Below are 21,426 nucleotides of genomic sequence, written 5' to 3'. Positions count from 1 at the left end.
TGCTACTTACATGTGAGTAAAACCAGCAAAGCCCTGTATCCCAGCTCCTTAGCGACGGGGTGGGTGGCGGCGTATTTCTTGCGAAGTACCGGCCAGGTGATGGCAACGGGAACGTAGAATTGGAGCGGGTATGTGAACAGCATTGCCAACGCGATCAGGCCCTGGACTACGTTGCTCAGCCTGCAAAGACACAGATATGTAATGAGATGCTATACTAATGCTTGAGTAGGAATGTAAGTGTTTCCTCCAACTTCAGTATTTTGTATGACATCATATCCAGCCCATTTGCGACACCATAAGACTTACACTCTGCCAGGCTGCAGGTTAAGAGTCAAGCTGCCAAGCACGTCATCGCCCCACTTGAGGTATCCCAGGAAGCCCACGGTGATGAAGATGCTGCCGACGACCATCATGCCGACGTTGAGTACTCCTAGAGGCTTCTGGAACATCTCCGGTTTCTTCATCTCGTTCTTCAGGGGAAGGACCTTTTGAAAGATTAATTTTTATTTAAAAGCGCAAATAGCCACAGACCAGATCAAAGCACAAAACGCACTTCAAAATATCGCTCTATGCATTTTCTATCATTAACAAGTGCAATGCAGAGACAGTAACTTACAATCGTCACATAAATAAAATAGTTCTTGCATACAGCTTTAAAAATTGTAGGTACCTATCTTATTCTATACAGGCTAAATTCTAGGCCATACCGTTACAACAAACAAAATCATATTCGCATTTCAAGATACAGAATTTACCCTTCGCAATTATATTAGCCTTACAACGCATATCATTAGTCCGTAGTCGCACTTATCTTTAAAATTGGTCTTTAAAACTCACCAATCCGATGCCTTCAAAAGCGTAGATGGCAGTTCCGAAGTAGAGGGGCAGTTGTTGCCAGGAGGCGATGTACTCCCTGCTCTGGACGGGGGGCAGCTCCTGGGTAGCCTCGTACACCACGACAGCGACTCCGACGGCCATCAGGATGTTAGCCACAGTGGAGAACGGAGTCAGGTACTTGAGGTTGCGCACCATGCAGGCCACGAGAACCGGGACGACGACGAAAATCATGTGCACAGACAGCTCGATGTGGATGTTGTACTGACTGCAAATCTAAACGTAGCAGAAAAGTTGTATTAAGAAGTGATAAAAGCATTTTTAATTATAAAAAACGTATCCCGCACTTAGGAATGAATTCCTTGTGTCGCGAGGGATTTGCAAACATCCCTGAGTCATATGAAAACGAGTTTGATTATCTTAGTTGAAAATTACAGTGTCTAGTAGCTTTGCTTGTATATTGGGGTTCTGAGAGACGGACCACTCATGATTTTTTTATTGTGAGTAAAGTTCAAACAAACAAAGTGGTAACAAAACTAATATTGTAATTTTAAAATATCACTTTAATATTGAACTATAGCCGAAAAAAAAAGTACTAAATTCTTGCTCCAGTGAATAGAGGATTCAAAAGTTTGAAGACTAACCTCGTAACGCAACCAGTTATCTAGTAGGTATCTATCTACGTAGGTATCTATGTTTTTTATCCCTCAAATTTCCTGATCTAAGAGAAACAGACATTTATTTAATAAACTCGGTTTCCTACCTTCGCCCCACAAGAATCTTCCGTTTATTGTCTAAATAAATAAAATCTCTACCACAAAGCCAATATGCGACGGTAATCCTGTTAACTCTTAAAGGCGAGCTTCGTACCATTTTAATATCACGTCGTTCTTACCTGTTGAACCATCGAGGTATATTGCAATATAAATGGCGTCTGCAAATTAGAACGCACGTTATTATAGTTTAGAGTCGCGCAGAACATTTTATATGAAGATATTTTAATAACAAAACTCGTACGTTATATTAACTCTGAACAAAATAATCGTAATTCAGGACCTAGACTAAAAGTTTACGAAGTCATTAATTATTCCCTTCAACGTCAGACAGACTCCGAAGTAGTCTTTTAGAAGCGAAGTCTGGAGTCAGTTTTACAACAGGAAATATGTTCACTAAGTCTATTAAAATTTCAGCAAGAGGTCTATACCATTTGCGGGTGGAAGAGAGACGTTCCGATTAATTCCGTCTCGCTTTCTCAAAGGCAACAGTCCTGCCTAAGTGCAGAAAGAAGGTGCAGGTACTATAAGTTTAAATGCAACTCGGTTCAATGGAAAAGAGGCGGAAATTGAATTTCATAAACAGACGACGAACTTTTAGCGTAGGTAGATCAGAATGGGATCCGAAAAATCTGTTTATACGTTTATATTATCAGTAAGTAGATACATCAGGCTACTTAATTCGAATGCAAATAGATACACTTGATTTGTACCGGTATACTCCATGCGTTTACTGGAGTTCGGCGCAATGTTTTTCTATTTTGTAGCACGGCAGGTAATAAATAGCCTCACATTCAGAAGTAAGCTATTTCTTGGGTATATTGGCTATCCAGTATTAGAAGCACACAGTGAAAGTAGGGTGAAGGTAAACGAAACTTTTATGTCCAGTTTCTAAAAGTACCTAATTTAATCTTTCGTCACTCTCAGATGTTCTAAATGATACACCTTCAACAGAAGAGATTAACTTTTTAACTTTAGACTCAACGAAACTAGCTAAGTCTCAGTTCAGTTAGTTTTAGAATTCGTGGCGCATGATAACTCTTCAAGAATTTCCTTATACTGACTAAAGCTTGACAATCTCCATCCTTGAGGTCAACAAACGATGGGAGATTTTTGAACTTCACGCCGAACTGAAAATATTAAACTGTTCGAGACGATGCGACAGACACGGTGATCGAAGACTGCCTTAAAAAAACAACTCCATACTTATAATTTCACTTACCATTTTAACATTGTTCGCGATGAAGACGATATATACGCAGCAAAAGCCGAGCTGCGTGACGCAGAGGAAGCTGTTGACCATGATCTTGATGGGCGTGGCAAGGCGGCGAGTCTGTATGGGCCCGTTCTTGAACACTAGGTACACGGTGTCGGCGAAGCCCGGAGGACTCTCCCGGTGTGTCTGGCGGTGCATCTCCTCAGAGCAGTTCAGCTACGGGAATTTAGATTATTTGATCAAATTAATTTCATTGCTTAGGTACTGTAAATTATTATTTATGTTATATTTTTAGGATAACGTGATAAACAGTTTATGAATTTTTAAAAAATTGTTACAATAAATATATGTACACCCATTGCAACCTCTATACGCTTTGCTCTTAAGTATGTAACTATCTAATCAGATAAACACGTAACAAGTTCAATCATTTAAACGCATTTCTCACGCAATCAAAACGGTTTACAATTACAGGTCATTGAAAATACAAATCAAATTCCAATATCAAGCCGTTCAGGATATTACCGAGACAGTTCAATTAAAAAATAATTAACCTGCAACCACTTAAGTTCGACTTCCTGAGCGCGTATTAATTAGTACCTGTCATACCACCCAATACACCGTTTAAGTCCTTCATTTGGCTTTAAACCGATGTTTGACGATGTTACACTGTTTTCATACGTAAGCTATTGAACGTCACGTATCAGTGCCACGGAGCAGACGTTCACGACGTCGCTCGTTTGTATGCACAACGCTTTAAATTTGAAGCGTACGTGACTATCATTATTAGATACTAAATGAGTGCTGAAAGCTGAAAGTGATGCTAATTGAAGATGATCGCAGACTTGGTACGCATGGTGGCGGGGAGGGCACCCTGTCACCCGATCAGCTAGCAGGCTAAAAAGGAGACGGGCGCGTTTTCCAGCGCACCCAGTTTTATGAGGAGTGAGATGTGGGCTTTTTACACCTATCCCTTGAGAATTAGTCCAAAGGACTAGAGCCAGCCAGAGTCTGACTCCGGCTAAAGCAGTAGAAGGGGATCGGGATGTTTTCAGTGGGTAGAAGTCCAACATATCCCGAATTTTCAACAAAAAAGACTTGGTCCGCACTCCACACGGAACATCCACACTTCATGTTAAGGAAGCGATAGCATCCCAAGTTTGTGTTCACCTTAAGGGGTAATTACTGACCAGTAAGTGCTGCGCGTGGACGCAGATGATGCCGAGCAGTGCGGTGACGATTGGGGAGAAGACGATGCCGCCGTTCTTGAAGGCGTCGCCCATGGCCAGCAGACCGGTGCCGATGTTCCCGCGGAACAGGTGGAGCATGGTATCCGCATACCTGTATAGGAACAAATTTTACTAAAATCTCTTTCCGTTGAAAATAAAGATAAGGTCTTTGTGTAAAAGTTCGAAAACCCCAAAACAAAGACTGATTTTGAAGTATAATTGATTTTTTTACGCACGTTAAATTGCACGGCTACGTAAGAATTTTTTTATTCTCAATATCATAATAATTTTATGTTTGTGGACAGAATTACCAATATCTATCCAATAATTAAAAGTCTACCTGATGGACATAAAAACAAGCGTGTCGAATACAGACAGTCCACTTTCTTGTTGTTTGTTGCCCTCGCAAAAGCAAATGATGGAGACAAACGGAAATTGTAATTTCACACGTTGACTGTTTCAGTAATTGTACCGGAACTTATAATGATCTATACGATGTTTTCTTTCTATTTACTCAGTTGTTGTTGATACTTATAACAATATATATAAGTAGGTAAGTTTTATTTTAAGTATAAAATATCCTTAAAATAAAACGGTAAAAGTTTCGTTTCTTAAAAGGAAAATTATGAACAGTAATTTAATTTTCTAACAAAGCATGGGATTCACTTTTCTACGGTAGTCTTCCAAAAGGATGACAAAACAACACTAGAGTTAATGCTCTAAACTTATTTACTGAGCTCCAAGGAAAAACCGTGTACCTACAAAGCTCCCCACTTAGATCGCAATATTATTGTCTAGTTCCGTACGTTTTGAAGCACAAAGGAAAACGTTTTCTGATCCGATAACGGCACTGTCTCCGACGTGTAGCATTTTAGTCCGACAATAAATATTAAAATAGAGAGTTTAGGACTTGTGCTTGTGTGACGTCGTCACCTAAGAGTACATAACAACATCTAAAAGTTATAAAAGTCCTACGATTCATTACTCTTGTTTTATTTAGGCGAGTAATTTTTTTTATGGTTGTTATCATAAATGCCATAAAAGAGTGCAATCCCATTATAATTTGAAGTAATCATCCCTATTCATTGTTAGAGTTGACAATTACGATCAACAATCAACTCTCTAATAGCATTAAATCATATCACAGTCTCTAGTGGAACGTGCCGACAAGTTTAGAACATTCATTCAAGTTGAGCAGATTTTCTGTTATTCAATTGCACCACAGTTAAATCGAATCACTAGTGAAGCCTAGATACAGGACACGGTAACTGCGTTGGAGTCGTTCCTAAATTAGGTTAACCTCGATCCAGTGCCGGCGATGCGCTCGTGTACGAACCGTTTATTAAACATTTTGGAACTAACTGCATTTTCGCTAGGGACTCATTTATGTGATTAGTGTATCAATCTAAAAGCCGATGTTAAATCGAAATTGTGAGACTTTTTTGGTATGAATTGGCTTATATGCGAGTCTTCTACTTACTTATGTTGTCTGAATTCCGAAAGTATTCTTTATTTTTACCATTATAAATACCATTTTTTATACAATGATGGAATAGTTCGAGCGAACAAATCCGAGAATACCTACCATCACCAGTTGTGAGGCAGCAAACACTCGAAAAAATAGTTACAATATTTATTAATTATAGAGAAAAGATACATTCACAATTCTTCTGCTTTTCACAACACATTTTGCTAAATTAACGGGGAGACTTAAGTCTTAGATACCAATAACTACCTTACCTTCACTGCCGACATATAAAATATGGGTTAATAGGTGCTGTTTACAAATAAATAGTAGTCCTAAACAGCTAAGTCCAAACAGTAAAAGTTTCAAGGTAATTAGTTTTTTTTTTCTTTATTTGTTTTCTATTCACTTACGAGGTGGGGTGTGTGACATGGTGATGCCCGTCGTGGTGGGGATGTCCGTTCAGAGCCTTCGCATTCTCGGCGTCGAACTTGTTGTTCGGGATGATCTGCTCTCGCGACGGGAACATGCCGTAGCCATCGGAGACACTGCTAGAAAAGAAAGCGTGTTATTTATAACTTATACGGTGGGCTTCTAGGCGCGGTCCAAGGGCTTGCTGCCGACTTTTTATAGTTAGACTAGCAAATGTGGATTGCACAACTATAATAATAGATACTTTTAGGTACTAGTGGTCCCTCTACGAAATATGGATTAGACGCATAACGCAAGAAACGAATAAAAAAGCTGTTTATTCCGTCAGGCAGATTTCCAAAATATATTACACTGTGATTTAAATCTCGCCTGATATGGCTTAGGACTGCGCTTTTTACCAGAAAAAATTTTCTTTGCCCCCACTAACAAACTTAGGTGCTTGTGATCTTCCTTACAGTTTATAATTATGTTTTAAAATGAAAATAAATACGTATATTTTTTTGTAAATTGTATGACGGACTAATACGGATTTAAATTATAAGATTTAGTCAAATACCCCTTATTTGGTATAAACTCAACCAAATTTACTAGTTGCTTTTTATAACGACTTACATTAATGTGATCAGTAACATTCATTAATAACATAATTGGTTCAAGAATGAAACTGAATCATTGGTCTTGACTCGTGTTCGGCGTCTTAATTCGATGATGGACATCAATAAATTATCACCTTTGACCTTAGCCTGCTATAACAGTGCGTTGATAGTGTTGATACTAATTACGTTATTTGCAGTGTCCCCACGTGGCAGGGGCGGGGGGTGCGAACAATAGCCCATTAATTATACCAAGGCTCCCATACTGAGACTAAGAAAACGCGTTGATTATGATTGTGATATAACAATGCTAATACATTATCTATATGAATGTTTCCTATTTACATGCATAAAGTATGTTCCGAAGTACGTAGACTTTGAAATTCTAAACAAAATTAAATGAAAACCGAGTATTTTGAAATACTATTATGAATTAATTTCCTCAAATAAAGTTTATTTTAACGAAATCGGACTTCACCGAAGTATTTTTTCGATAACATAAGGCAAGTCACTGTTCTTATAATATTGTCTAACTCTCTAATAATAATCATCTAACTCTATAATATTGTTAGTTATCCGCAATGGAAAGTCACTGTTCTATAATCAAAATTATTAGGATTTATAATTAAGTATAACTTCAGGCCCGATCGCTATAAATCGAAAACCAGAAAATGAAATCGGGACAAAAACTATCCTATGTACTTATTAATCGTGGTTTTAAACTATTTTGGTACCAAGTAGAACAAACATGCATTTATAATGTTAGTAGGATACAAAGTCTTACTGTCAATACTAAATTGCAACAAAACTTCTTTTCTCCTCATAAAGGCAGTTTCTGTTTACCTAACAACACACGAAGACTATTTCCTCTCAACATCCTTTTTGATATCAAAGGAAGTCTCTTCATATTTCATAGTACACGGGAAAACGAACTGTTACTACGACAGAGAAAGGTTATTCTGTAATCATTTTCATACGAGCGAATAATCTGATATATATGCTTAGTTAGCTTAATAGCATTTTGACTGCACGTGTAGCCGAGTGGTTGAGGTAATCCCCGCGTAGGCCAAGCGTTTGTGTGATCCACAAGTGTTTAAGTTTAAGGCCTTTGAGACTTGAATTGAATTCCTTAGTGCGGAAGTCGTTTTAATAAAAAATACTTTAATCATTTTCACATTTCCCACCCAAGAGGTAAAAACGGAACCATAGTACTGAGGCACCGTTTTGGCCATCCATCCTTCATCGGTATCTCTTAAAATGTGATAGCTATTGAACTTTTTACAGATGACATTTTTAAGCCGCGGTTGTTACGGTACTCAGGATGGGTAGCCTAATATTTATTTATCAACAAACCTTTTTTCTTCATTACCTTATTTGCACGTTACACTTCACCAATATTACAAAGCTAACTTGTCTGCTTTATATCCTATCTAATCTACACGAGGTAACACAAGACCCTTATATACTATTATTCTTGAACGATGCGTAGGTATCTCTGTTTTCCCATTTACGTTGTTACTTTGACGCCTGCATATGCCTTTCGCTACGTAGTACTACAATGCTTTCAATACTATTAATGTTTCCAATTAAATACGAAACTCATAGCGTATGGTTCTAATTGATCTGACGTATTGAAGCGTGAATGGGATTGAATTGTGCAGGACGTCTCCCCGGAAACAATCGCACGGGCCATCAATACAGCTTCATAATTGGTTATCACGAGCTATCTATCGCACTTGACACTGACGTCATATGTAAGGGAATCGGCGTACGTAAATAAATGACGAATGGAATTCCAAGATAATTAAAAGGTAAGTAAAGTAGTAGGTAAGTATTTAAATTCAAGTTATGGATTACGGTCGAAACTTATAACAGTATAGACAGATAAAATATTATTTTTTGCTCACCACTTAAGTACAGGATTTTACATTATAGATACAAGTGACATGGAACCATAACAGTCGGTGTTATCGCTGAAAGTATAATATGATATCAGAAACAAAAACAATTTTCTCTTCCACCATGGAATGGAGCAAAATTATTACTCAAGAGTCAACTGTGATCTTTTAATAATACAAAACTATTCAAGAAAATCACATTATTATTTTTTACTCTCATTATTTGACATCACGCGTGTCCAACTATCATGTCATCATTAGCGACAAAAATAAAACAAAAAGTATTTTTTGCAATAGCTGTAACAATTACTTTTTTACTTCAAACTCTTCTTGTGCACTGTACAGTCCATTTAGAATACAATAGACTTGTTTTTAAGTACAGTCATTACCTGTTGAATACTGTAAATGTTCATAGGCAGGTACACAATCTATGAAACAAATGGCAAGACGGTTAATATACATAGCGGTGTCATGATGGTCGTTATTTAGCATAATTACGGAGATCATGGCTGATTAGGGACGAAGGTTGTGACTTCCGGCAGCTATTTATGATTTTATTCGTTTTAGTCTAAGGATAATTGATAATGAAAAATAATATTTAATTTCTATTTGATTTGCGTCTGTTTAACAGCTAGGCATAGGCCTCCTCCCATATAGAACCTATTAAGAATTTTTTTTACACTTGAAGTCAAAGTTTACTCGAAATGTTTTCCTTCAACGAGAGTTAGAGGTGTCTTAAAGAAAGTTGGAAAAGTCACATCTCGCACTTACAAGTCCATACAAAGAACAGCAAGGCCTTCACGACATTTCAATTCAAATTTCAATATATAAAGGATTTAAAAATATCTATAGACTGTCACTTATTGTATACATCTTTATAGATAATCTTAACAAAAAAAATGCTGAGCGCCTCTCTGAAAATGCCGTACCAATATTCTCCCGATACTTAAGTACTGGAATTTATACGGCTTTTCCTTTGCGTCGCAATGCACAGTCTGCGGGGCTGATGAAGTAGAGCAGCTAAACGAAAGCTACCAAGGATTAAATAAAAATGAAAAATGTAATAAAGGAACCCGGGACAATGCCGGCAGCACACGAGGCATGAGCTATGGGGCTTTACATTCCCACAGCCAAATGAAGGTGCATTCTAGCTGATATTGCAAATCATTCCTGGTATGTATCGACTTACTGCTATTTCACATAAGGACAACTAAATATGAAATGTAATTCGGACATTGACAACGTCAAACGAAGCATGCATTTACCTGACCGAAGCACTAATTGGTCCAAACAACACGATAAATATAAAATATGTCCGCATGGTTAGAAGATATACAATAAAGAATTTTTAAAATCGGACTCTACCCGATTTCGGCCGGTATTTGTAGGATATTTCATAAGGTACCCTGCTTTTATTACCCAAAGCGTGATGCTAGATGAATATCCTATAGCCTTCCTCAATGAAGATACTATCTAACACTGACATGTTTTTTCAAATCGACTAATTTTTCCTGAGTTTTTAAACTGCTTTTTTACTCTTATCTACTCTACTGCTCTCTGTTTATTTTACCACGCAATCATTTTCAAACAAATTAAATGATTAAATATATTTTTAATTCTTATTGTGAAAGAGTTTTCGAAATCGGTTCTTGCAATAGTTTTTGAGTTTATTCATTACAAACATAGGTACATTCAAATATTTCCTCTTTATAATATGTATTAAAATCTTTCCTCCTTATTACATTAGTGTAGATATAACCATCGCCACAATCCAACTCGATCAGCCGATAAAGAAGTTTCACTTCGTAAAGTTTTGTTCAAAGTTGGCGTTAAGCCGTTAATAAAATTGTAAAGGAGCGCTTTGCAATTGCGCGTATTTATTGATTTTCTCCGCCTTGCAGTCAGTAATTTGAATTTGTCCCTCAGAGGGCCCGTTAGCTCAGTTGAGAGAGCGTCGTACTATTAGTACGAAGGTCGTGGGTTCAATTCCCACACGGGTCTAACCATTACCGCCGTTGCCCTTTTTGATATTTTGGGAATGTTTCTTGATATTCAAGTTTGACATCTAATCAAATTTTTATAATTTAGCAACTTAAGAAAATGGAAGTTCACTGTTGGGCTGTTATACATTAAAAGCAAACTTGTAAATTTTTAATACTGAAAACAAAACAAAAACTAATAAAATTACTGTTGGCGCAGTTATGTATGTGACAAATTACCACAGATAACTAAATAAGTTATGCGAAGTTTGCGTATATGCGTTCGGAAATCTAACTCATAGTATACATATTTTATGATTTTTTAAATACTTACATTAAAATGAAATCATTACTGTTATTATTAATGTTACCGTCAAAATCGGTACAATAAATAATATTTATCTGAAAATTAATATACTGTGGCAAGTTATTTCTGTGTAAAAGTTAATCTTGTTGTTAATGTTAAACCAGATCAAAACGTTCACATTTACCTACACATATCAGCCGGAAAGACTAATAAGGTTCTATAAATAGGCTCTATTTACATGGACGTAAAAGGTTGTCTGTTTGAATAGGATGTCAGTGTACCTAATCCGTACTGAACTAATCATGGCGCATACAACACAATGGTATCGGGTCCGCGCAGAGATTGGTTCACATCTCGTCCTCGACTTGCAAAGGCTCGCCTTACCTCGCCTGCCTACATCCAGGTCATGTCAGGCATTTCTAACGGACGCAAGTGACCTATTTACAATGTCGCCGATGAGTTATTGGAAATGGGCCTCCCGTAGATCCTATCAAACCACATTGTATCTACTCTGTCTTTGAGATTGCATCGAGCTTCGGTATATATGATCAAAAGCGCTGCATGGCAACGCGGTAATACCAACATAATAGAAATTGCTTTTACAAAGTGAGAGAGAAACAAATGAAAATTAGTTAACAGTTGTTTTCGTAAAGGTTCTATTTGACATTACGTTGAATATTTGGATTTGAGATCGAACATGCCGCTGACCAAGCGTCGCGTTCAATTCTCAAACCTTTTTTTATTTATGGATCCGTCTTAGTGTGGTACTACTGTACTAGTCGACCAAGGAGCCTTTGTAGGACAGTTTATCATCATTAATAAACCTATTACATCAACCACTGATCCTCACTTGCAGCACACTGTCCGCGGGCCGCGAATTCATACTTTTGTCACGTTCCAGATTACTTTTAATCGTCAGAGCGGTGAAAATATACTGAAATGTTTTATTTCACACGGACGACTGAGTTCTGTTATTTACTTTTGTTATTCTACAATCAAACTAGAATAAAAACTGGGGCATTTTACTACAGGGTTTTAAATCAGGTCGCATTTTCCCGGGACGATGATAAATTAAATAAAAATTCAATTATTGTGACTTAGATGCTTTTGTTTTCCAACCTCGCAATAAAGAAATATTGCACGGTGCTTTTGAAGCTTACGCTGTAAATATGCCATCGAACTACGCCTGCCATAGTATGATGACACTTATTACTTTTTCAGGCATATCCCAGACAAAAAGAATTCGGCTTCCAGTGTAGCAAATACATACATTTAAAAAACAGTCAAATATATATAATATATATATCAAATATATAATAGCCCTTAAAATTACGGTAATTTATTTATTCATTATTCATATACAGAGTTCAACGACTCACCCCATTTCATTCAAACAATATTCGAATCTCTTTTACGGCAAAATGAAAATACAATTATCTTGATCACGATTAATTAAATTTAAAGCTTCCCAATTGCGTTGCACTCTATTAGGTCTGTAATCTGTAATTAACCGATGTCGTTGTTTGTCTGCTGCCATAATTAATAATAATAATATTTCACAACTTTTAAACAACGGCAAATAGTCTCAAACAAACCAAATCTTGTATTATGAGTACTAGACAACTGATAGACATATAATTATACCCAGAAACATAACAAATTATATTTTGCTCATCACAAAAACATTTGTCCTGGGTGGGAATCGAACTCACTACCTCCTGCATAGCAGTCAGGGCTGCTAGCCACTAGACCAACATTCCAATTTTATAACACAAAAATCGCATAAAAGCTTCCTGTGAGAGACGGCAAAATAGTTCGTCGTAATAAGCCAAGGCTGGGGTTTGCAAATCGCTGGGCGTCGCTGTGATATAATCAAACAGTCGCTTAGCAAACACGGTTACAAAGCATTTCGTCACGCAATAACGATACAATCATTACAAGAACGATTACTGGTTTCATAAACTAGAAATGATCTGTTATTAGGTCTTAGTACTTTAAAGGTAGGTTAGTGAATATATTTATACAAGTTATGGAAAAAAGATTTGATAAAGGCTTGGAAAAAATAGGTCAGAAGTAAAAGAGAGAAGTTGATGAAAATATATGAAAATAACAAAACAAATAAATTGAAAATTAAAATTAATGTAATTTTTTTTATAGTAACTATCGTGAGAATGATTCATTATTAAAGGTCAACAGTTCGACTCGCGATCCCGGCGCGTCTGCTCATAATTGAGGACTCTGGTTGGGTCCGAAACTAGTCGGGCTGCCCCGATAAATACGCGTGAGTAAACCGTTGCATCATTTAATAATTTTAAATTTTATGTATGAGGTTGTCTTCTCTAAGTATTCTCGTATTCTCTAAGTTATAAAAAAAACAGGTTTTATCGCACATTACAATATTTATTACAGCATCGGCATTTGTTACATAATAGTACTTTACTAAGTAAAATAATTAATCAATACTTTCGATATTCAGCCAACCGTCTCTGACATGTTTTTGTCTATTAGCACACATATTACGTCTTTAATCCCTTATACATAAATATATGCTAACCTCCTAATTTCACATCAACAATTTAATTAATGAGAGAGCTATTAACGAAAATGTTAAATTGTTTTAACATATACCTTAATTTTCCATTCGGTATCCAGGAAAACATTCAGATATCGAGGTTTTTGTTTTAACTATAACTTTAATCCCGAAACAAACTTTTACGATAACTAGAACCCTGTAAACCTGCTTATATGATTTTAAAATACGTTTGAACACCATTCAAATTTAGCTCTTAAAACCAAGGTATAACGTTGAAATTTACTAAAGTGATTTCCACCATTTTTGTAAAATATTATCCCGTTAACATGATTAACCTATTTTCGTTAAAATCCCGATTGGCGCCATCAACTTTTAATAAAATATTCAGAACCGCAAAATATGTATGTTTAATTAAAATAAGTTAAAATTTTGCATGAAATTATAAAATAACCGGTATTGTAAAATAATCACATTCTAAACTAATTTTCATATAAAACTAAAAAGGGCAAAACTTTAGAAATACTGACAGTTATTTCATAACACCATAATATGACTCATAGAATCCACTGTGAGCTTTGTAGTTGCCCTACTCGTGCTAGCTTTTAAAATATATTTTTTCCATACAACACCTACCATGAGTACCATGACTTTTTAAACGTACGAGAAGAGCACATCACCAAGCCAGGTCAGTTAGCCTTGTAATTCATTTATCTAACTGCAATATTGATGACTGCACCGTAAAGGAAAACTAAGCCAAACGGAATCGCAAATGAATCAACGGGACAGTTACTACGCAACTCTGAACTTACAAATCACTCCAAAAAAATATACTGTTCTGACCTGTAACACTTATTTTGTGACACTTCAGAAAAACTTATTTTAATAACAAAGTTCGATAAACACTAACGAAACACTAAAACAGTCTGTAAATAGGTCTTAAGAACTGATTGATTTGCTTCTGAACTTTTCGTGGTCTGGTGATGTAGTCAGCCAACACCGATCCGAAGCCGGACGCAGCAGCAGACACTGCGTTCTGGAAGGGTCGATTGTACTGTCCGGGGAAACCTTGGTTGAATCCTTGTTGAGGGTAGAAGCCTTGGCCTCCGAAGGTAACTGGACCGCCAAAGCCCCCATAACCGCCACCATGACCTCCGGGGCCCCCGAATCCTCCGTAGCCGCCATAGCCTCCGTGGCCTCCATGACCCCCATGGCCGCCGTGACCTCCATGCCCACCATGCCCACCATGCCCATGACCCCCATGCCCATGACCCCCATGCCCATGACCGTGCCCCCCTTGGATCGGATACGGGTAGGGCTGCACTGGTGCGTACTGCGGCACTATCGGTGCTCCTCCACAGCCGCCTCCGAAGAAGTAGTTCATTACAGGAGCCGAAATGTACGTGTCTTGTGACCCAAAGGTTTTTCCAAAACCGCCATAACAAGGGCTGCCGTGCTGCCCATGCTTTTTTCGCTTTCGATGTTTCCTTTCCAAGTCCTCACTGTCTTCTATGTCGCCTGGTAGGTCTCTGGTCTCTCCTTCTTCGGCAGTAACCAGAGCCACTGCACTGTATAGCAGGAGTAAAATGAGTGTCGTCCTCTAGAAGATAATTAAAAGATTTATAATCCTCACGTGTAAATGCGATGTAACAGTTTAATATGTTTTAATAATATGTTTAAAAAAATACATACCATTTCTATTTAAATATGTTTATATAATTAGAGCCGGCTGCTAGGGCTCGTGGTCTGACGGAGACTGACTCTGTCTCAAAACACCGGCCAAATTGAGGGATTTTGATGTTGAAAAGTGAAAGTGTGTTACCGATTCACAAGTAACAATAATAATATCGCAACGATGACGAATAAGTATAGCTGGTTGAATGTTGTTTGAGCAAGAGCCTCGCCTAGCCGGCACGATGGGACCGGGTTCGATCTTGTAGGATGCACGCTTGAAAAGATTAGGAAACGGAATTTTGCAATGTGTCCATGTGCTTGCTACACGCCGCTACGGGCCGTTAGGACAATATAATACTGTACTTTGTTAGGCCATACAAAATCATTCAGCTTTGTTTACAAATAAATGATAAAAACCTTTTTTATCTCCCTTCTTCAACTCAATACCCTGATGATGTCAGAGGTACAATACTAAATACAGTCTTTCACGTACATTTATAGTCTTAATAACCGCAACGTGCAGTCAGAACATTTTAATATCATTACACCATTCCGCCAGGATTTTATAGACAAGCGGATACGGATAACAACCTTGACCGATTAGAAAACATGCAATAGCGAACCAAGATACCTTTCTTGGAAATTCCTGATACAATTTTGGAAAGACCGCTGTTTCGAAATAAGTTATTTTGATATTTCACCAACAACACGCGCGGGCGCAGCTCGTAGTAACGCAGTCGTAAGCCGCGGCCTTGAGCCGAACACAACTTGAACAGGCTGGCTCCACACAACACGCTATATAGCTATGAAGTAAGGGCATTATGCTAACTACATATCATATAAGTGCGAAACTATTGAATTCATTGATTTTTTAGTACTACAATGAAATGTCACTTTGTGGTTTCAGGTTTCGTGAGAAATATATTTTTTTTAGAAAGTCAAACAGAAACAGTTACACAATGAATTATTGAAATCGACATTCTTTCCTTTTGCATACTTCCATGATTGACGTTCTTAATTAAATTTTAGGCCCACTATCTTTCCCGTATTCCTTCCAGGATTCGAAATTTCTATAAAAATATCTTCACAAGTACCTATATTTGTATTTTCCATTAAATTTATTTAATCAACTTTATTTTACATTTCAATATAAGTACTGCTTTGAAGGTGGTGTGCACAATCCTATAGTTGATTGCATGTGAATCTTTTGTGACTGCGTTCACTGTGAACTTATTATTACAATGCTACAGAACCTACTGCGCTCTGATATAATAGACTAATAACAATGCTTGCCTATTCATCGCTAGTTTAAGTAAATTAATTGTTTTGTAATTGGATACGAGAGTAATGTTGCAGCACAATCATTTTACAGGAATTACAAGAAAAACAAATTCGTTTTGTGACGACAAACTAATTGGTGACTTTTTATGTTACTTCTTATACGTTAGCTGACGTATTTGTACCGCATAATTTTAGTTTCGTTTCTATATGGTAAACACGGAAAAATATCACTGAGGCTCCGTTGTCTATTCATTTGTTTGTCACCATGCCGTATCACGAGAACATTATAGCGAGATAATTTTGTAAACAAATTGTGTACATATTTCTGTTGCGGCTATAATACTGCCGCTAAAAATAAAGGTCGAGGGTAAAAAAAGACTGTACGGGTGTCCAAAAAAATATGGTTGCACATCACACCTTAAAATTGATTTGTCCCCCAACCTTGGAGCCCTAAGTGTCGCGAGTCCTAACTCGTTATTTCAAAGTACATTTATTATATGTTATTTATACGGAGTGTTAACTAACTCCAGATAATTCTTGTAGCATATGTATGTGAAAAGGTATGATTGTCTTTAATTTTCTCATTTATTACCCTGACTTATATTACTCCCTGACTAAGATGTTATGAAGTTTAAAGTTATTTAGTAGCACTGCTCAATGAATAAAAATCAGTCATAGAACGTTCGTCTTTCGGACTGTCGCCTTTTAAAAGTTGAGAGGGGTAGGTGAATCAGGGACATATCCAACCCGTTAATTGTGTATTAAAATTTGTCATCAAAACAGCTGCCATTTGGCAACCTATTTTGAATTAACAAGCAAATATAATTAAAAAAAGGAGAATCTTTCAAATTTTTTTTTTGTATATGATCAAGTATCTACTCGAAAAGACAATTTAAACGATTCTCAATTCGATGGTGTTATAAAAGCTATGGTAACCCTGTAGCAACAGCATCAGATCAGCTCTATAGCATGTCATGAAATCGCATTGTGACGCAATATCCTGTCAAAATTTCAGTTCAATCGGAAATCAGGATGTGGGTCAAATTCAGCTTGCAAGATTTGATTACACAGTTGCAATGACTTGAATTTCGAAAGAATTTATAAATTTACTAGCTTTTGCCCGCGACTTCGTCCGCGTGGTTAGAAGAAATTGCGACTATAACTTGAGATTTAAACTATCCTATCTCTCAAGTTGGATCGAACTGCATATGGGGTGCGAATTTTATTATAATCGGTTAAGTGGTTTAGAGGTCCATTGAGGACAAACATTGTGACACGAGATTTATATATATTAAGATGGCTACACACAAGTACTGTCGACCGAAGTACCTATACTTGGTAGTGATAGCATAACATGGATATACATGGCGGTAGGTAATTGTTTAGCAAAATAACTACAATGCACATATAATTTGTACGCGGCAGACCATAACTCAACACGTGTTTTGGCAAATCCTGCAGAACATTTTATTATTAGGATACATTCAATTAACGCCTTTATAACTGTTACCCTTAAAGAGCATAATGTTATGAAGTCGATATTAAAATATAAATTAAATTGTATTTTATTAGCTCTGTAAGTTAAGAAGTTGTTTAAAGTAGAGCCTGATAGTAATTAAAACACTGATTCTGTAGTTGGCTTTGATCTTCCATTAAAATTTTGATTAATAATTTTGAATAGAGAACTAAAGAAAGTCATTCTACTGAAAACTTATGAACAAGATGTCATGTGTTATTTTGAGCACGTAAACTTTTCATGTAGAAAACTTCGCAAAGTTTAAGAATAGGTAAGATTTTATAAATCGATTCAGAGCTAAAATGTTCTTTAATTTTGTTTCACAAACGAATGTTGCGGTGGCCTTGCGATTCTATGCATGGATTAGCAAGCACGAGGTGGCAGGGCAGGGTTCGATCCCGACACAGGCAAAGCACAAATGTAACTTTTTCAAAATTGTATGTAGGTACTTTCATAAGATCCTATAGTTAGCTCGTTGAATGAAAACATATGGGAAAACGCCTGTTCGACGTAAATAGGCTGATGTTATTATCATAAATACTAGATTTTAAGTTAGGTAATTAAAGCATGCATTTCCTACATGAAGCAAGATAACACATAGATACAATGTAATAATACAATGGAAACGAAAACTAATTTACATCAGAATGTAGTTCGATCAACTCCATTAAAAAGCAATACAGCATGTTGTGTGAAAATCTGAACTAATCCTGTATTCCTATCTGTATGGAAATCATCATCGATACCCCTGGGATTGAGAAGGGCATGATTACTAGACGATAGCACAGCTAACAGAGTTGTAAAGGTCACACCAAACATACTGCCCACAACGTGTCGCATTTTCGATCCCCGCGACACAAGCATTTGTTTGATCCAAGAATGTACGTTCTAAGTTTGAGTGCCTTAATGCAAATAACTTGAACGATGGTAAAGAATGAGGATAGTTGACACAAAAAGAAATGTCAGCCAACCGGGCCGGGAACAAGATATGGGCTATAGATAATAATTTCCACTGAAATTGTAACTAGATCACTGAGAAGCGAAGGCTCTTATCTTGCTCTTAAGAAAAGAACTTTGATCTTCGCTGCAGCTTTTAGCTTTCATCATCTATCTGCATATCAAATAAGCTAGCTTCAAATGTATTGTTCTATGTTAGTAATAATAAAAACCAGGTCACTGATCGATAAACTAAAACACGAAAATATAATAATACTGAGTTTTGGACTTTTTGTGAACGTATTAAAATCCTTTTTTATTTGTTCACAACTTAAGCGTTTTTTTTTACAGCTCAAGTCACCGAGTGCATGCCTCGAGGTTATTGACACTTTGAGGACGTCCGAAGCCAAAACTTGAAGAAAAAATGACACAGATGACCAAAAAGACTATAATAATATCATAACTTGTTATTACAAACAGATCATATATTTTAAATACGTGCTAATAAAGGTGACCAGTACTCATTATGAGACGGGAAGGTCCCTGATAGAGTACTAAAGCTATATACTTAGCAGTGGTGAGAGAACTTATGGCTATCATTTTTTTTTTAGCAATTATGGCAATAATTCTGGACACAGTTCGCACGGCAAAAGTAGCTCTATTAGATTAATCATTTAGTGCCTATAATGATGTAGTGCTAAGGGCTCTATGCATGCATCCTTTTCTCCTATATATGACAGCTTAAGTCCGTCTATACTAGGTACGAGTAAAATTCTCTGTTCAATATGATTAATAACTACTGAACTGATAGGAAACCTCATATAGTCTAGACAAAAAAACTTCAAGTAGGACAAGCAGTCGACCAGCCTTTTTAAGTATTTCTATTTTTTCTTTCAATTATCCATCAAACATAAAACTTACCAAGATAATTCCTTTCCTCTTTTTATATTATAGCTGGTAAGACCCATTTTATTCATGACGGTATCTTTTGTATGGCGACGCGCGTCTTTAATTATACTCCATGGCCTATCAGAATAATTACAGAATTGAAACGATTTAAAAATGATGTGTTAGTAGTCAAGTACTAGTACTGTATTAAAAGACTTCTTATTGGACAGATCACTGCTCCCCAATATAGTCCCCCTCAGTCACGATGTGTTCAGTAACCTGTGTCATCTGTACCTATACTTAGCTTAATTCGTTCTGTTTGGTTTAGGCTCCAGGTTTTTTCTAATGTGAACAACTAATATTTTTTAAATTTACTTATATTCCTGCATGACTATTGTATGCTGAAAGGGCGGGGCATTAGTTACCTATTTAATTATTTAAGATCTGTTTTATGGAAAAATCTATGGTAACCTGTAAATATATTGAATTGAATTGAAAGCTTCTACCCGTGGCTGCGTTTGCATTGATGTTAGTCGTCGCTGCAAGGAGCTGTCTTCGTATTATTCCAGCACTAAACTGATGTTTTGAAAAAGTCTTAATAATTATTTTGGTTAAATGAATAGGTAATACGTAATAGGTGAGATAGGTAGATGCCCTCAAAATAATAATAATTAGATCTCCCAAATCCTAAAACAAGCTCACTCAGCACCTTGCTAGCGCAGGCCAACAAATTTCACTTAAAATGCGACATCAAAAAGCGCCTGTGAAAACGCAGCCTTACTTTCTTCAAACCAAACAAAAAACTAACAAGAGCACCTTCAACAGTGCTTTCACAGTTCAGCGAGTAAAATATTCTTAAGTAATGAAACTAGATCGTAGTTTATTCAATACTTAGGTTACTATCAAGTGTTAAGTTCGCTGCCAACTCAACTTCTGAAGTGAACAACTTTATATTTATATCGGAAGTTCAACCAGAGGAACTGAGAATTACTAAATGTGCTCAACAGCAACCTTGCAACAGGTTCACTGGAATTCTGACTTCAGAGTTCCTACTAAGAGAATATTTCCACTATTCAACATTTGTGCTTACGTGGCGAGTTAGTCGCTTTCTATTTAACTTAATAGCCTGAGACTGTTTCACGGAACACGTTCTCGTTCATCAGGGACGACACTAAATGCAAAAGTTTCTCACGATACAAAAACAGAATTATTCAAAGTTCATTCCCTTAATGTTAATTAGAAGCAATTACACAACCTTTAGTGGCATTGTACATCAATAAACCATCATAGGCAGGCGTTAGGATCATAGTTTAACAAACAACTGCAGAGTACCTACACCAGAGAGCAAGACAGGCGACACTACGACGGAGACTTGGACTTTATCTCCAAGACGTAAGATTCATATCGCTTTGCACTCGTGTACAAATATGGATCAAATGCAATATTGCGTTTATTAATGTCAAAGTCAACAGTTGATCCTGAACCACAAGAAAGTAGAACATATCGTTTATCCAATACACTGACGTCAAAGGGGTTCGCACATACTTGAGCAAATTACAATAGGTCGCAGGATCGCACCTCACGTGGCACGAGATGACTGCTGAGAGCCGAAGGTGGCCCTGGATCTATTGTAATAGGCATAGATCCAATTCGAAGGAGGCTGTAACACAAACGCAACAACTCAGCTATTACTGTTCACACTGCAATGGCTGAGTTTGTTGTGTTCGACACTGACAATGAAGAATTTGAAATCCTGTTACAGTGTAATGACTTACAGAATTTTTTGCGCGAAAATTACGTGTCTTGAAATAAGACTTGTTCCAGCGCAGGAAGCGAGGCAAAAGCCAGCAAGTTACCGAAATTCTGCGGAGAATT

The 21,426-nt window shown here is 36.9% G+C and overlaps 1 protein-coding gene and 1 non-coding gene across 3 annotated transcripts in view; one reads left to right on the top strand and one right to left on the bottom strand.

Moving 5' to 3' along the window:
* Positions 1-21,426, bottom strand: part of LOC113504070 (proton-coupled amino acid transporter-like protein CG1139) — a 51,788-nt gene that overhangs the window by 1,426 nt on the left and 28,936 nt on the right. Inside the window, exons 3-8 of one of the 2 annotated variants that reach the window (XM_026886163.1) lie at positions 5,931-6,068; positions 4,014-4,164; positions 2,830-3,039; positions 838-1,110; positions 307-485; positions 11-180 (exon numbers count right to left, since the gene is read on the bottom strand). In XM_026886163.1, coding sequence (XP_026741964.1) covers positions 11-180; positions 307-485; positions 838-1,110; positions 2,830-3,039; positions 4,014-4,164; positions 5,931-6,068 — 1,121 coding nt within the window. The remainder of the gene's footprint in view (positions 1-10; positions 181-306; positions 486-837; positions 1,111-2,829; positions 3,040-4,013; positions 4,165-5,930; positions 6,069-21,426) is intronic. The other variant, XM_026886162.1, reaches the window with a different exon arrangement.
* On the top strand, positions 10,369-10,441 carry Trnan-auu. The gene has a single exon. It is a non-coding gene; the product is annotated as a tRNA-Asn (tRNA).

Source organism: Trichoplusia ni, chromosome 21 (assembly GCF_003590095.1).
Source record: "Trichoplusia ni isolate ovarian cell line Hi5 chromosome 21, tn1, whole genome shotgun sequence".
Classification (NCBI taxonomy): domain Eukaryota; kingdom Metazoa; phylum Arthropoda; class Insecta; order Lepidoptera; family Noctuidae; genus Trichoplusia; species Trichoplusia ni.
This window is presented reverse-complemented; position numbering and strand designations above follow the sequence as displayed.